This window comes from Ursus americanus, chromosome 16 (assembly GCF_024610735.1).
Source record: "Ursus americanus isolate L20-20 chromosome 16, mUrsAme1.1.p, whole genome shotgun sequence".
In the NCBI taxonomy this organism is placed as follows: Eukaryota; Metazoa; Chordata; class Mammalia; order Carnivora; family Ursidae; genus Ursus; species Ursus americanus.
Window position 1 is genome coordinate 13,020,995 of NC_142142.1, and position 16,571 is coordinate 13,037,565.

The 16,571-nt window shown below is 51.2% G+C and overlaps 1 protein-coding gene across 4 annotated transcripts in view; it reads right to left on the bottom strand.

Annotated features, from left to right (window-relative positions):
* Positions 1-607: 607 nt before the first annotated feature.
* The window catches only part of TENM4 (teneurin transmembrane protein 4), a 718,843-nt gene continuing 702,879 nt past the window's right edge, over positions 608-16,571 (bottom strand). For all 4 annotated transcript variants that reach the window (XM_087868192.1, XM_087868189.1, XM_087868191.1 and 1 more), the window contains 3 exons: positions 13,497-15,111; positions 8,447-8,589; positions 608-6,105 (listed from right to left, as the gene is read on the bottom strand). In XM_087868192.1, coding sequence (XP_087724318.1) covers positions 5,347-6,105; positions 8,447-8,589; positions 13,497-15,111 — 2,517 coding nt within the window. In that variant the 3' untranslated portion in view covers positions 608-5,346. The remainder of the gene's footprint in view (positions 6,106-8,446; positions 8,590-13,496; positions 15,112-16,571) is intronic.

Sequence of the window (16,571 nt, forward strand, 5' to 3'; positions counted from 1 at the left end):
CGAGTCCCACATCGGGCTCCTCCGCTAGGGGGCTGCTTCTTCCTCTCCCACTCCCCCTGCTTGGGTTCCCTCTCTCACTGGCTGTCTCTCTGTCACATAAATAAATAAAATCTTAAAAAAAAAAAAAAAAGAAAACACAAAGGAAAGGAAAAAAATGTTAAAAAAATTTTTGTCCTTTCTTCCAAGTTGTATTATGTGGTTATAATAATTTGCATGATGACTATGCGTTCATTTATTTTCAAAAGTACAACCAGTGGCCTAGGGCACAACTCTGTACCCAGTGGCTCTATGTTCAGGGCAGTGTTGGGCTGTCCTGCTCCTTGGAGCCTGGCCCTGAGGCCAGTGAGGATGTCAGCTGGGGGAGGGCGTGGCCTGGGGGAGCAGTGGGGACACAGCTGATGTCAGGGGTGACTTGACATTCAGGCTCTTTGTGGCCTCTGGAAATGCCTCTCCAGGTAGCTGTCACCTAGACGCCTTAGGAAGGCCTCTGGGGCCTCGGACCCGAGTCTTGCCAGTCATCCTGAGAACAGCAGCGTCCAGAGAAATGCAAACTCAAGAGCACTGGCTCAGGCCATCCTTACTCTCCAAACAGAGGCCACCCGACACCTTAAACACAAAATATTCTTTTATTTGTCAACGAAGGCTACACGGGATCACTTCTGGTTTTGTTTTTATGCCTTTTTTTTTTTCTAGAAGGTATCTACATCTGCATTTACAGCCTTGTCGGTATTTACAGTCAAGAATACAGTGTTAGAAACACAAAAGTGTTGAGAAAAAAACTTCTCAAAATTAGTTCCAGACTTCAGGAAAACTGTTTCCACATGGTAAGGCCAGAGTCTCCAGTGTTGGTCGTCCAAAGGCAGCTTGGGAGAGTCCTTTTGCCAAAGCTGCGGGTTCAGAAGTGTTCAAGAACAGGCAGGTTTAGAAAAGTGGGACTCTGGTGTTGGGTGAATCCGGGGCTGCCGGGCACCACCACACATCCGTGACCCAGCTTCTGCCGGGACAGCTGAGCCTGCCTGAGGGTTGGTTCTCCGTTGGCAATGTGCCCTCAGAATCAATCACACGTTCTTGGGGACCAATAAGTCACCCGGTGTCATGCCTTTGGCATTCCAGAGGGGGTAAGAAACCCAACATGAGCCCCACCCAGGCCTCCCCCCACTCTGATCTTCCACATTCATGATGAAACCGAAGAGCTCGCCGCTGTCTGGGGCGGTCAAGTACACAGGGCTGGTTTTGGAGAATGTAAAGGTTAGAAAGGATAAAGTTTCTATCACCTGAGCAATGAGTCTTTAAAATGAGTTTGCTGTTTTTTGAAGGTTAAATGAAAGGGCCTTGAACGACAGAGTTCTTTCTTTGAATCCCCTCCCTTCCAATAAAATGTAGACAAGTGTATAAACCTAGCTGGGAATTATGAGCCTTAAATGGAAGGCTTTGTGTCCTAACAAGGATCCCAACAGAAAGAAGAGACTGGGTTCTTTCTGGGACCTCTCAGGAGGCGGGCCCCAGCTCAGGACCAGAAGCCAGAGCCGGGGCTTAGCAGCTGCTATGAGGAATGGAGAAGAGATCTGACTTTGAGCACCAGGAGATCAAACCCCAAAGCCCGGGATCCCGCAGAGTCCTGGCGAGCTCCTTCCTCCTGGGCACCAAGCTCGGCATCCCTGCCCTCACCACGTGGCAACTGCAACCACGAGGCTGCAGATGTGAAACTGCCTTCTAAGATTTCACATCAAAAGCCCTGTCTTTGCATAAGGGAACCTGCCACCTATAAAGCTGGTGCTTGAAGGTCACAGCTGAAAAGGTCCTTTATAATTTTTTTTTAAAGCGAATGTGATTCCTTGTTATGTGTCTACAAAACACTGCCCAGGGTTAATCCTCTTCCTTGCCTCGCCGTCCCCTTCTGTTTCTGCCCCACCCCATCCTGATGATTTAAACCATTCTCAACCTCTGGTCAGTTTCCTAGGGATTGTTTCAAATTCTCCATCACCAGGTAGACATCAGGCACTGGGCTGCTCCTTGGGTTAATTCTCAGCCAGCAATTCTGAGAAACAAGCATCAGGGGCTGACAGAGCTGGAATTTACCAGAGTTTCTTCCCCATCCTCCCCTCATGGTAGCTCTGCCCTCCAATGTGGTCTGTCGGTGGGGGGATACGAAAAAGGAAATCTCATCCTATAAAAAACCACATTGGGGAATCATTAAAGTCCTGTTTAAAATGCTGGCAGAGGGGCTGAGGGTCAGGGGCTGATGGGAGCTATGGAAGGCAGGGAAGAAGGCAAGGAACTCTTCCAAAATAAACCCGTTTCTAGGGCACAGAAGCTGACATCCTGCAGGATCATGAACCTGGGCCAGTGAGGGAAGGCTGGTTGCTCCAAGAAATGGACATGTGTAGGTTGCTTAGTGCCAAAAGGGCAATGGGATTTGACACTTGGAGGCCACTCAGTGGGCACAGGGACCTCTGGCTTATGCCTTCAGACTCACTTTTGCTGTGATTGGGACTGCTGGTCTCAGCAGAAGGCCAGACTGAGAAGGGAGGCACTGTGTCACCTGCTGGCCCGAATGGAAGCCGACTCAGAAAGGCCAAGGCCAGAAGCACCATCTCCAGGAGCAGAAGTACCCATGTGAAATGGCGGCGCTTAATGCTGCCTAGCCCACACCTGACATCTTTTCTCTAAAGTTTGGGAATGCCCCAGCTTGTCCCCGCACAGACGCTGGGCCTCCTGGGTGGTGTGTAGCCCAGTAAATGTAAAACATTATTTGTTGAAATGAAAGGAACACGCAGTAATTCTCTGTGTTTTTGATCTTTACAAGTCCATACTGTTACTTTGGTGGGGGATGGTGGGGGAGGCTCAGAGGGCTGGGAAGGTGTAGGCAGATGATTCATTCCCTTGGCTCTCGCGTTGTCTCTGACCTCCAAGTAGATGTCCCCAGCAGATCTTGACTAGTGTCAGGCAGCCAAGATAGAACTGACCAGCTAGGCTACTGGGCAGGAGAGCTTCACCCAAGGGCTCCTTATATCAAGAGTATGCTTTGAGAGGCTTAAGTCCATTTTGGATTAAAAAAAAAAAAAACAAACGTGTTCTTCAGGCCAAACTGCTGTCCATCCCATCCAAGGACGATTGTGCCGGATGGGAGCCCACCACCAGCTCCCAGGGACCATGCACGGGGGGCCCCAGGAGCACTGCATCTGACTCAGCAGAGCTCTGGACCCGGAGGACAAACAGGCCAAGGTGCACTGGTGCAGCAGTGTGGCTTTTTTTTTGGAAACAGGAAGAGCACTTAGCGAAACATATCCTCTAGTCCCGGTGGGATGACGTAAGGCGAAACCTCCTCTTGCGAGAAGCTGTGGATGCTTCCCTCCGCCGGGCAGAAACCAGGCGACACGCTGCTCCGCTTCTCACGCAGTCAAGACCTTCTTGGTTTCATTAACTCGGGTAATATTCTGAAGACTCTGTGAGTAAGGCTATCAAGGTGCCATGAGCTTATCAGTCCAACAAGGTTTCCATGGGGGATAGCTCAGACTCAGAATTCATTTTCCACACTTAATGTACATGTAACCCATAAAAGTCCCATTTTCTAAGAAGCCCAGCTCAAAGGAAGCGTTTGGCTTCCCCTCCTGGTCTCCCAGAACCTCCTGTGAGCGGTAAGGATGATCGTCATCAGGCAGATGAACCAGGAGCACGGGGCGCCTAGCGCCTGCGGCTATCTCCCCTCCCCTCGCTGCCACCCTGGCGGGTTGGCTGCTGCCTCTCCCTGGGCATGCCGTCCGGAAGTGGGCTGTGCCCATCCGCAGGGGGCGGATGCCTCCTCCCAATGACCTCAGGCCTCGGTCTTCCCAGGGACGACTGTAGCCTGGCCTCCCTGATCTCTGGGCGTCGTCTCGGGAACTGGCCCCAATCCGGGGGCAGCAGGGGAGGCGGGGTTGGATGACACTGCCAGGCCACGCCAAATTCGCTCTTTCCTGCTTTCTCCTCAGTCTCTCTTTAAAACCCTGGACAGACTCCTCTAGAGGGGAAGCTGCTGTAGGAGAACTTCACAGAAGGCATTTCCTGAACGCCTAAGCTGTCGCATCCCAGCTGTGTTACTGGCCCATGTATGCGAGGCAGAGAAGCCTTCAGGAGCTGGTTAGAAGACGCTTGACTTATGCCTTCCTCTCTTTGGCTGACTTTTTCTTAAGTCTCTTTCCAGAATCAAAGGCCACCAAGCACCTCTCTCCACACTCCTGTTTCTCAGTGGTGGAGCTGAGCAGTGGAGGGAAGATACCCAAAGTCACGGAAGCAAGTTTCACCCAGGAAGGCAGGCTGGTACCTTGGCCGCCACTGCCATCCTTTTGCCACGGGTGGCCCGCCCCTCCCAAGACCTTGTGGCCACGTGGCAGGCTTGCTGGGCAGTGCTGGTTCTCACATCTGACTTTGGGAGAGAGGAAGAGATGAATAATAAGGAACATCATGGGAAGACCGACCAACCACAGACATCCTGGGTGCCCCTACCTCTTAGGGAGGAGGCTGTTAGCCCCAGGATGTGACGTCACCAGACTGGGGCAAGGGACCTGGGGGACGCTTTCTCCACCCCAGCACGGGGCTGGCACCAACAACTACACAGGATTTGCAAAAAGGGTTGGGGGTTCCATTTAGCATCAAAATAGAAAGCTTGGACAGGAGTTGGGGGCAGCTTGAAAAGGTGCTGAATGATATCACAAAATCCCCCAGAGCAAGATGAAGACATCTGTGGTCCTCCAGAGGCACAGAACATGGTGAGTAAAAAGCCACCACTTGTCTGTGGGAGCTGAGCCAAAAATCCTCAGGTCCTGCAGACCCTCCTTCCAGGCCCCCTCGGAAGTTTGGTACTAGCTCGTGACTCTCTGCACCCCTCACTCCTGCTCGACCCCCACGGAAGAAAGGGTTGCACATGAGACAAATTAGCACAGACACTGTGTCTCACATCACACCGGGTACCTAGGGACAGACAAGGACACACCTCAGGAGATATGTCTCAGAGAGGAGAAATGTACCCCGACAACAGGGAAAAATCCTCAAGGAAAAAGGGAACAAAAGACAATAAAGTTTTCATTGTGATCACACTACAGAAAAAAAAATACCTTCTGTTCTTTGCAAAAAATGTGTGAAGGCCAAATTTGTGTTTTTCTTTTCTTAAAAAAAAGGATGTTGCATGAGTTACAATGCAACCAGTATCTTTTTTTTGTCTGTTTTCTGCACTTGTTAAAAAAGGATTTTTTTTTCTTTTTTTTTCTTTCTTTCTTTTTTTTTTTTTTTAAAGTACAACACAGTCAGGTGTGTGGCCACGAAGGAGTAGCTGTCTTTGGCAAGAAGTGCAGGCCGTGGTCCTCTCTGTCACCTCCGGCCCATCTCGCTCTGTCTCATGAAGTGGATGTTGTTGGCGCTGTCTGACAGTTCTGGGTACTGCTCCACGGAGATCACGAAGAAGCCGTCGTAGCCTTGAACCCGCCCTGTGTTCAGCGCCTGCTGCTTCTCCCCCTCTGTCCAGGCCCGCAGGCCTTCCTCCCCTTCCCGCAGTCGCTGCTGCTCGCGGGCCCACGCCTGGCGCACGGCTCTCTGCCGCGCCAGCTCCAGCACCCGCGCCTTCTCCTCGTCCAGCGTCGTCCCGTAGCGAGTGCTCAGGCACAGCGCCCCGTACTGGAGCTGGATGTCTGTGTAGCGTCTAGTCCTGCCATTCAGCATGGTGTTGATCTGGGACACGGTGACGTTGACCCCGTTCTCCAGGGTTCGCCGCCCCCCACTGAGGCCCAGGATGGCCAGGTCGCCTTCCGAAGGCCCTGGTTTCACGAAGTAGTGGGTATCCACCCCGTCAATGGTGAAGTGCAGGTTCTCCAGGTAGTGGGCACTGTTCAGGATGGCAGCGACCCTCCGCCCATCCTCGTTGGCCACACTGATGATGTCTGTGGTCACTCGGCCATCCTTCAAGGCAAACTTGACCCCTTTGCCGAAGACTGAGCCACTGGATGCAAACTTCTTTGTCTCTGGGGCCTGTTGGCAGCTGGTGATGGTGGAGCCGTAGAGCTGGTCGAAACGTTCTAGGGTGACGAAGGCCTTGAGCTGCTTCTGCACTTCACACTGTACCCCGAGGATAGACTGATGGGGGAGGAAAGAGAGAGGGAGGGAGAGAGAGAGAATGAGACAAAGGGGGAAACCTCTCCCTAACAGCCTGAAGAGTCAGCTTACATTACTGAGTCCAATCTATACATATTTATTAACCAGTAGCATCTAGCTCTACCGCTGACTACTAGAACATTCCACCATCCTTCAGCCATCCAGTCACCCATCCTTCCATTAAGAAACTGTTCAGGGAACATCTCTGTGCCAGGTCCTTTTCTGGGCACTGGAGAGACGACAATGAATCAGGCAACATCCCTGCCCTTGAGGAACCCATCATTTAGTGGGGAGAGACAGCTGTGACAACTGAAGACTGTAGTTAAGCGTGATAACTGGTGGTCTACGTGAAGTAGTAGTAATGCCTATGGGTAACATGTCTTGGTCTTTGAGCTAAAGAAGTCACATTCAGTAACTCATTTGATCTCCACAATAACTTTATATAGTAGGTACTGTTCTATTACTGGTCTTAATCTAAGGAAACTAATCTCTAAGAAGTCGTAACGGGCCACAGTCGTAATGCTAGGAAGTATTCAAGCCGACACTTGAACTCAGGTCTGTCTGATTCTAGAGGTTCAGTTTCAAGGGCTCTAGATTAGGGAGCAGCAAACAAGGCTCAGAACATCTCAGCCTGCAGGTGAAGGAATGAGGTTCAAGGAGAGACTTGTGCTTGAGTTGGAATTTGGAGGCTAAGGGGCTGATGTACGTAAGATACAGCAATGGCAAGAAACGGGCTCTTGACAAAAAGGCTTAGGAAGATGCAAAATGGTGATTTATATAAACCCTCTTGCCCTGCTTTACTGTTCTTCATTGTGTTAGGAATGATTTTCAAGGAGGGCCTCTGCCCCCACAGTACTTCCTGGGGGCTCCTGAGATGCTCCTGCTCTTGGCTGCTTTGGGGGACAGATTGGGCCCTGTCTCTGTGTCATACCAGGTACCAGTCCCTCCCATGGCAAAGCCATGTTCGGGCGGACTCCAGGGCCTTATCGGCAACTCAGGGAAATGGCTTTAGAAACAGGCCCATCGGCTTCTCACTGAAATTAAGTCCTCTTTATAATTAATAGAACCCTGTCTGTGAACAATTATTTCCTAGAGTTTCACAAAAGCTGGAGTGCTCAACAACAAAGATCTCCGATGCTTGCCAAGGGCAGAAATCAATAATTCATTGACAGGCGAGGTTGGCAAACAGGCCGTCAGAGACCGGGTTTCTGCGCAGGGGAGAAGGGAAGCTGGGAGGAGCTGAGCTGCTGGAATCAGCCCCGGGCACAGCGATGCTGGCCTGGGGGGACCGTGGGGGATTGGAGCCGGGCAGAGGGGCAGGGCTATGGCAGCAGAGAACAGTGGAAAGGGAATGGGCTCTGTGGTCAGACACACTGGGTTCTCATTGCCTTGCCTGCTGAGTGACCTTGAGCAGGTCTCTCTGAGCTCTGGTCTCTTCATCTGTAAAATGGGGAAAAATGCTCACAGGGTGTTTACTTCTTCCAAGCATTTGTTCATTCCACACAAGTTTTGGTGCCGGGCAGTATACTGGGCGCCACATAAGACCCAGTATTTGCCTTCCTGGGGCTCACAGTCTAGCGGAGACACAGGAAGAAAACAGGAACTCAAGCAAAGTGTGGCGAGTGCTTTGAAAGAGGAGAATACAGGCTGCGTCCAGAGCCAAGAGGCACAGAGTCACCTTCTCCAGAGTCTAGAGGAAGGAGGCAGCTCAGCTGAGGATGGATGGAATCGGGTTGGAGTAAGATATATGGATGCCTGAGGTTTCTGGCTGCCAGGGGTATGCCATCTAACAACCTTGCTTTCCCCCGGACTGGGAACATGAGAAAGTCATATTAGTTTGAATGGCTACAGACAGATCTAGGTTCGAATCCCAGCTCTACCCCTTCCCTTGCTGTGTGGCCCTGGAAAGCCTCGGGCATGAAATCTGTACAGCGTGAACAGTAATACCAGGGGATATTTGTGAGTTAACTGGTGTAGCATACCTCAGGCAAGTTCAGGTGCACTGAGGTGCTCAGAAAATACATTTGTATTTAGAACACACCTTTCCTCCTTGCACTTTTGCTCTGGGCAGTGACAAAGGCTCATTGTTTTTGTAGATTTCCAAACTCAGCGTAATACAGAAAACTGAATAGGGCTTGTCAGGGTCTGTGTGCTATTGCAGCTGGGCCCACCACGGTGGCTTACCAGCGGCAGGGTCCCTACATACGGGCTGAGCAGCTTCTGGCAGTTTCCATCACGGGCCCATGCTTTCCGGGAAAGCTTTGCAGGACCCACTCCTGTCATGTCTGAAGGGCCCAACGGTGAGCAGCTGTGTGCCAATTACCTTGCTGTTGTCCCACTCCTGAGTTTTCATCTGCGTGTGGATGAGCTCGTAGGATGGTTCCATAGCATCCATGTCTGGCTTGGGGTAGCCAGGAATCACGTTGTGTAGCTGGAATCCAAAGGTGAGGAGCCAACTGTTCACATCTGGGTGGGAGAGAAGCAGGCACGTCCTCATGGAGTAAGTGGCCCTCAGAGGTGACATATCCCAATAAATTAGCCTAGAGTTGGGCTGCAGTGGGGGTGAGGGGGTGGAGTGTTGCAGGTGGGACAAGCAGCTGCTACAAGCACCTTGCAAAACTGTTCTGTAAAAGCCGTATGTACTCTCGGGACCTGGTGCCCCGCTCCTGGGTATGTATCCAAGAGAGCGTGTATCCAGTAGAGCCTATGTTTCCAGATCCCCCATTCTGTCACTCCGCCTCCTGGAGCCTTGGTCTCCCACCCGGGGGGCAGCTGTGGATGGAGGAAGACCGTTCCGCGTCCTCTCCTGGCATTTGTAGGACACACTTGCAGAGGACAGCCACACCCAAACGGAAGATGTAGATGAATACTTTCAAACAGAAAATTCACTTAAGAAACAAGCCCTCCCTCCTCTCCTGAGCCATGAGATGGCCTATACCAAAACTCACAGTGTTTCCCCCACGCTGATCATACCTTTCATTTCTTCTGGGAATTGATGCAAAGGAAGTCACTTAACTCCCCGGTGCCTTCATTTTCCAATCTTTAATATTGGGCTTGAGGATCTAGCCCCATAAGCACTGGTTTCATTGATGTTAGAACATTCCTGGGGGGTTACTAATTATAAAATATTAGGCAGAGGGGCAGGGAGGATTTTGCCATGAGCCTTCGGCTCCTTGAGGAACAGAGTCAGGGAAGCCCAGACATAAGGAAAAGAAAGAGGATGGATGTCGTGCCATCTGCTACCTGGCCCACTGCTGCTGAATGCGCCCAGGAGCGTGTTACACTGATCCTCACCTTGCACACTCAGGACCCCGAAAGGGGGATGAGACATGGGAATGCAAAACTTTGACACAAGAAGAAAAGATGAGAGGAGGGCAGAAATCTTCCAGTTGGACAGGCTGCTAAGTCTTCATGGAGAAGGTGGCCTTTAAGGCAGACATTGAAAGCTGTGTACCTTTGTCAGGCTTTAGCAGAGATGAAGGGGGTGCTTCAGGCAAAGACCATCATACAAGGCAAAGCATAGAGAGGGGAGGGGAGAGCAGGGAGTGTTGAGGTAACTGGAGAGCAGCTCAGCAAGGCAGAGAGAGAACCAGAAGGAAAAACTGGCTGGAGGAGGAAGAGCCTGGGATGACAGGTGGGAGTTGACTGGGGACCTAGAGGAGACAGCCCGTGTCCCAGTGTGGCTCAGCCTTCCTTGAGAAGGGGGCAGCTGAAGATGCTAGAGTATAGCAGAGACTCAGAATCCGAAGTCTGGGGAAGGAGGGATGTGGAGCTGAGCCTCAAAGCTGGCAATTCCGGGCTACGGGCATCCAGGACTGCTTTTGGCTTCTTTCAAAGGAGACACGTCCTTGGTTAGGGAGGCCCTGCTTAGGGTCCAGGCATTGGTGAAAGTGTCTTCCCCTAGCACCCACTGAGGCCATCCCAGGGATGGGCGTGTCCTTTGGAGCGTGACAACTGTGTCCCTGCCACCCCTGCATCCCATGCTGTCTTCCCACTCGAGAACCTCGTGATTGCCTTTGTTTTTTGTTTGTTTGTGTTTTTGCATGCCCCAGAGCCCCTCTGTTGGGTGTGAAATCTGGAGGTACTGGGGTGGAGGGAAGGTAGGAAGGGCAGCTTAGAAACCCAGGTTCTACTTCTAGAAAGATCATGGAAGGGAAAGAGCATGGTGAGGCAAGACAAAACCCAGGTCGAAATTCAGGTTCCCCAGCTTGCAGACTGTGTGAACGTAGACAGTTGCCTTAACCTCTCTGAAATTCCATTTCCGGATCTGCAAACTGGTGGTAGAAACGGTTTTCACCAAGCCATGGAGAAGAACACTAATAGTGTTACCACTTTGGGCAGCCATCATAGAACGGGAACTGTTCTGTTACAGGAAGGACTGGGTTTCCTATATTATATTCTGAAGTGTCCAGCTCAGTTCCTGTCTCATAGAAGGTTTTCTGTGTCCCTTCAAACCCAGGCCTCCGTGTCCCTGGATCCCCATTTCCTCATTTATGACATGAGGCTCTCAGACTAGTTTTCTTCCAAAGTCCCTTTCCTCACTGAGTTTTTGAGAATCTCTGATTCTATGAATCATGGCAGATGGTTTTTCAGGAAATTAAAACAAACAGAACAGGGGGGGGAAATCCCCTCCAAAGTCATTTTTGCCTGAGGGCGAGAACTTGCAACTGAATTTGTAGTTGGAAAGGAAAACTTCTATCAGGAATACCACAAATCCCCAGGAAACCAGGGGGCTGAAAAGAGGGCTGGGCCTTAATTATAACTGATGGAAGGTAGGAACATTTCTCATGATGCCTTCAGGAAAAATGCTGAAAATTGATTTCTTCATTGGTTTTTCTACAGTGCTTTTCTGAAGAGCTGGGAATCTTACCTTCCTTTTCCTGACACCAGAGCTAGACATTTCCCTCAAGTTAAAAAGCTCCTCTTTACCCATCGGCCCCAGACCTCAGGCGTGGCCACCCGGGACATCGATGAATCCCTTTTACGTGTGCATAATACGGAGTGGATTCCATTCCCAGAATGAGGATTTTGGAGCCTTGTCACTTCTCAGCGGGGCAGTTACTTTAGAGCTCTGACCTTCACTCTCCTCTGACAGTGGGCTCAGTGATCCCATCTCACAGGCTGCACGGCAGGGTTAGTGTGGTAGTGTGTATGATGTATTTGCAGTGGACATTTTGTGGTTGCCTTCCCAGCATCCCATTCTGCCTCCCCGCTCTTTCCTTTTGGGGTATGCGTGTAGCTGGAGGGACACTGACTCCACCTAAGGGTGCAGCAATGGAGCACGCGACCTAGGCTAAGCCAGTCAGCGCGTTTTCTCTCTGCAGCCACAGTGTGTGGTTCAGGCGCTGTCATGTGACCTAAGCCTAACCCATTGGAGGATATCTCAGGACCTTTGAAGAAAGTTTTGGAAAAAAGATGCTCTTTTTTATTGGTGTTACTGCTGGATGTGAGTGAGTTTGCATGTAGCTCACGTGGAAGCCAACAGGCTTAGTGAGAACTGGCGGTGTCCTGGTTTTTAGTAGCAAAATGTTTTTCTGCATCACTTTTTTTCCTAGCTAAATTAACCTGCCAAGATACCTCACGAGACACTCACTGGAGGATGAGACAGGAGGATGCAGACAGAAGTATTGCAATGTGCTCTAAATCTGTAAAGTTTTCTAGGGCTGCCAGCAAGTTGAGCATAGAGAGACTGTGTTGGGACAGTCCTGTTTCCCACAGGTCCCAAGTGTGTTCACCACGGCACGTGCCCACCACCATGTTCCCTCTTCCACCTCACTGGGGGCTCCTGCTCTCAACATGACCCCCTGGGGTTCTTGCTGAAAGAAAATCCACCAATCGGTGTCAACAGAAACAGGGTCCAGACTGGGCTGCCAAGTTCGGGGGGCCAGGAAGCCACATCTCTAACAGGCACTTACGTGAGCTGTCCCTGTTGCCCTCTCTAGACTTTTGTATATGTGGGCCCCTCCTTGGATTGCCTTTCTCCCCATTAGCTGATGAAGAGGGCCCCATGCATCATCTGCTCCCTGGGCAGAGACAGCTATGCCTCCTGTGTTTCAATGGCCATCGGTACAAACCTTCACCCTGGGCCCCTCACACTGGACGGCAGCTGTCTGCTCCCCCGCAGTGTGTGCTCCTGGAGGGCAGCAGCCATCTTCCTATCCCCAGTTCCTACAACAGTGGCTGCAAGGAGGAGGCGTTTGTTGAATGAAAATGAATCTGCCTTGAAATAGGGTGTGGGTATAGCTGGGATCACAGGAAAAACAGAAGGACATGTGCCCAGTCTGTGCCAACAAAAAAGTCTCTTTTATAAAAAGTGCTGGCTTTATCCAGACCTGAATCCCTGCAGCTGCTCTGACCCCTGAGGTCTTCTGTGGCTGGCCTGCGAGTGGCTACTTGCTGGCTGGACTGTGGCCGCTGCAGGCATTTCTGGCATGTGTGACCAGTGGGGACACTTATATTTCAGGTGGTTTCACAGGAGTAGAAAACAAAGCCCACTTTTTAAATCCGGGAGGAAGAAGGTAATCACCATGAGTCAGGTACTGTGCTAGGCAGGTTATTAAATGTATGTCGTTTTGCCCTCGCAACCATCTTTCTCTTTTTATCCCCTCTTCCTCCCCTCTTCGGTTTGAATATTTTTTTAGTCTTCACTTTATTTCCACTATTGACTAATTAGCTATGTCTCTGTTTTATTCTTTAGTGGTTGCTCAAAGATTTACAATGTGCATATTTAATTCACCAGTGTCAGTGCAGGTGTTCTAACTTTAATTTACACATCAGGAAACTGGAATCCAGGGAAGTTAAGTAAGTTTTGTGACTGTGTACTACATCGTCCCAAATAAGAAAACTGATTTTTTTTCTTTAGCTATGCCATCACCCACCTTATTGGGGACTCCTAGCCAGCCCCATCTCTGGGTCAGAAACTCCCAAACTATATTCTTAGGGTGTATCCAGTGAAATATTAGCGTTTCATGGTGAAAAAAGGGGCTTCATGCTCAAGTGGGTAAAGGGATTTCATGTTCAAATGTTTAAAAAACAGGTAAAGGGGTTTCATGCTCAAATGTTTGAGAAATTGTGGGTAAATGTATCAAACAGTCCTCTTTACTACAGGACTTCTCAGAACCTTTCATAAGCTGCAGTGTCTTATGAAAACTTAAAAATGGTGGCTGCCCTGTTGAATTAATTTGACGTCAGTACCAGTTTACCTAGGCTATTTCTCTAAAGTAATGTTTCTTAAAAAATATTTTGGAAAACGCTGTTGTAAGAGAAAGCCAATGATTCTTGTCACCCCATCCCAGCTTTCGCAAGGAAGACTATCTCGTCAGATGACCAGAGCAGCGGTGGTCCCTGTCCTCTGAATGAGCCCCAGTCCTCACCTGTCATGAAGCACTTGATGTCCTGAGAGTTGCTGATGGGGTTGTTGTTTTTAAACATGTAGAGATTAAAAGGCATGATGTTGCTGCTAGTCAGATGCTTCCACAGCTCGTGGTCTGGGCTGGTCCAGCGCCCAGCCAGCACGTCATAGTCCCGCCGGCCCATGTGGATGAGCTTGGTGAGTGGATCGTAGAGGCCTCCATGGTAGCCGATGATGATCTGGAAGTTGGGGTTGGTGTCCATGTAGATCTCCCCGTAGGCCGTGTACAGAATCTGCTTGATCATCAAGCCTGTTCCACTGAAGACAGCAAGAGGGGTCCCGATGTTGTCACAGGCTATGTAAAACTCATCGCCGCTGCTCAGCTCCATGGCAAAGAGGTGCCCTTGCAGATCGTAGTAGAGGGATGTGATCTCAGAGCTGGAGTGGTTGTAAAGGTGGGTGACCTTGGTGGGGTTGGTCAGGTCTGCATAGAAGAACTGCAGATGGTGGCTGTGGCTGCTCTTGCTGGACACGCGCCGCCCCAGGCCGTCGTAGTGGTACCTGACGCTCCAGCCGCCGGCCCGGTTGTATGCCTTGATGAGCAGGCCGGCGGAATTGTACTCGAAGACATCCCCGCCCCGCTGCCTCAGGAAGCCATCCTCGTCCATCTTGTACTGCACGTCACCCAGCCTGGTGATGCGGTCACGGAGGTCGTACCTTAGCGGGGTAAGCCGCGCACTGTTCCCTGGGCTCAGTAAGTGCAGGTTCCCATTGAGGTCATAGCTGTATCGCCAGAGTGGCTTGTCATTGATGGAGACCGTCTGGAGCTGGCCGTCAGCATCATACTCATAGGAGTAGCGGGTGGTATTAGCATAGGGTCCCACCTTCAACTCCTTCTTCACTACTCGCCCCATGTTATCGTACTGGACGGTCATCCAGTACATGAGGGAGCGGAAAATCTCATATTGCACTTCCTTCATCCGGCCGTACGCGTCAAAGTGTTTGGTGTGGGTCATGACCGCCGTAGTGATGATCTGGTTAATGTCATAGTAGATGACGCCGAACTTCCCGAACTGCTCTGTCTTGCCTGACACGTCATCATAGCGATAAAGATCGATGGGCAGCGGGGTCTCATTGATCACAGCCTGCATGCTGGTCACCCGGAAACTGTTGTCATAGTTATAGTCAAAACGAGCATTGACCATGCCTTCCTCGGTGAAGCGGAAGATCTGGCGGTCGATCAGGGGCCCGATTTGGCGGTAGCGGATGGTGCAGGTGAAGCCCTCGTTCTGCAGGTTGATGGTCTTCAGCATGCCTGCTGTCTCGTCATAGGTGAAGCTCACCTTGGTGGTGTCATACAGCATCTCGGCGAGCTTTGACAGTTTGCCATACTTGTAGATGACCCTGCGGCCGGTGCCCAGGTAGGAGGTGTGGAGGAGGTGCCCGTCCTCGGTGAAGTCCTGGATGACCGACGCATTGCCCTCAGGGGGCTGGTAGATGTTCCTGTAGTAGCCCACGGACCGGATGGTCTCTAGGGTCTGCCGGGCCACGTTGGGCATCGTCACGGAGGAGAGGCGGTCGTTCTTGTCGAACTCAAAGATATACTGCCTCTGGCTGTGGAGGAGCAGCACCATGGACTGGAGGGAGAGCAGAACAAAGTCGTGAGGGGAGGGGTGTGGGGAGGAAGGGTAAGTCTGTGTGCCTAAGACTTAGAGGAGAGGAATAAAAGGCCAAGGAAACTGGTGGTTCTCCTAAGTTCTGCCCAAGCCGCAGCTTTCTAACCAATGTGCCATAGGATACTGCAGTGGGGATACGAATGTGCCAAGGTGAGGACTTCCTGGGGTGCCTGGGTGGCTCAGTCGTTCGGGCGTCTGACTCTTGGTTTTGGCTCAGGTCGCGATCTTGGGGTTGTAGGACTGAGCCCCATGTTGAGCTCTGTGCTCAGTGTGGAGTCTGCGTCACATTCTTTCTTCCTTCTCCTCTGCCCCTCCCCGCTCACATGCTCTCTCTCTCTCTCAGACAAATAAACAAAATCTTAAAAAAAAAAGGGATTTCTCTCAGCCCTTGGCCCTGGCACTCAGGCATTTGTCTTCCTACAGTGGGCAGCCTTGTCCATGCGCCCCTTTGTGAGGTTCGAAAGTGATTTTAGTGGGTGCTGGTGTGTGAGAAAGGTCGGGAGCACTGACGAAGGGTATGGCAGCAGCCGCCCTCCTGGGTGCATTGCTTCAGCTTCCGTCTCAGGTCCATTTTCCTACCCAAGCAAGAATGATTTTCCTGAAACATAGCCTGACAGCATCTCCTGCCTGCTGAAGAACTTCTGTTGACGCCGCGGGATAGAGACCGCATCTGAGAAGGGCATTTAAGGCTTTGCATGGCTGTTTATGCAGGAACAGGTCATATGCCCACACTGGGGTGGGGCAGGCTGTGATGGGAACGGGGAAACCTGATTCCTAACCGTGGGCTTATTGTGTGGCCCCGGGAAAGATCTTTCCCCCTCTGGGTTGGGTTTTTCAGTACGTCGGATGACCTCCAAGGTCTCTCTTAGCACCACCAGAGAACACGGCTCTTGGAGGTGCTCACCCAGCACAGGGTGGGGAAGACTGGGCACAGACCAAGCACAGCCCAGGGGACCATGAGCAGGAAACAGAGTAAAGCTGTGAGCACCAGAATGGGGGCTGGGCTGGAGGTGCAGGCTCTCTTTTGGGAATAAGTCCGTCAGTAACAGACCTGGAGGTTTCTCGGCAGCAAAGCTACCATTTTCTCCTGTTTGGGACCGACTTTTGCTCTCAGGGCTTTTCTGACTCCTAGCGGCTGGGATGCAATAAAGCCTGACCTGAAGCAGAAGGGGTTTATTAAAGTTAGGCCCACCATTCACCTCCTGCTTAGGGACTCACTGCTAGGCTTCTGCCCTGTTCTCTGTGGCCAGATCGCACGGTGTGTGCCCCAGATCTGGCAGAAGACCCGTGCCTGGGTCTGCACACTGAGTCCTGCTCTGGGAGACCAATTAGCGTAGGGCCTCTTCCCAGCTCTCATCTGTCACGTGGGGCTTTCACATTCTTCTGCCCCCAAACTCCCACCTGCTGCAGCATCTCTCCAC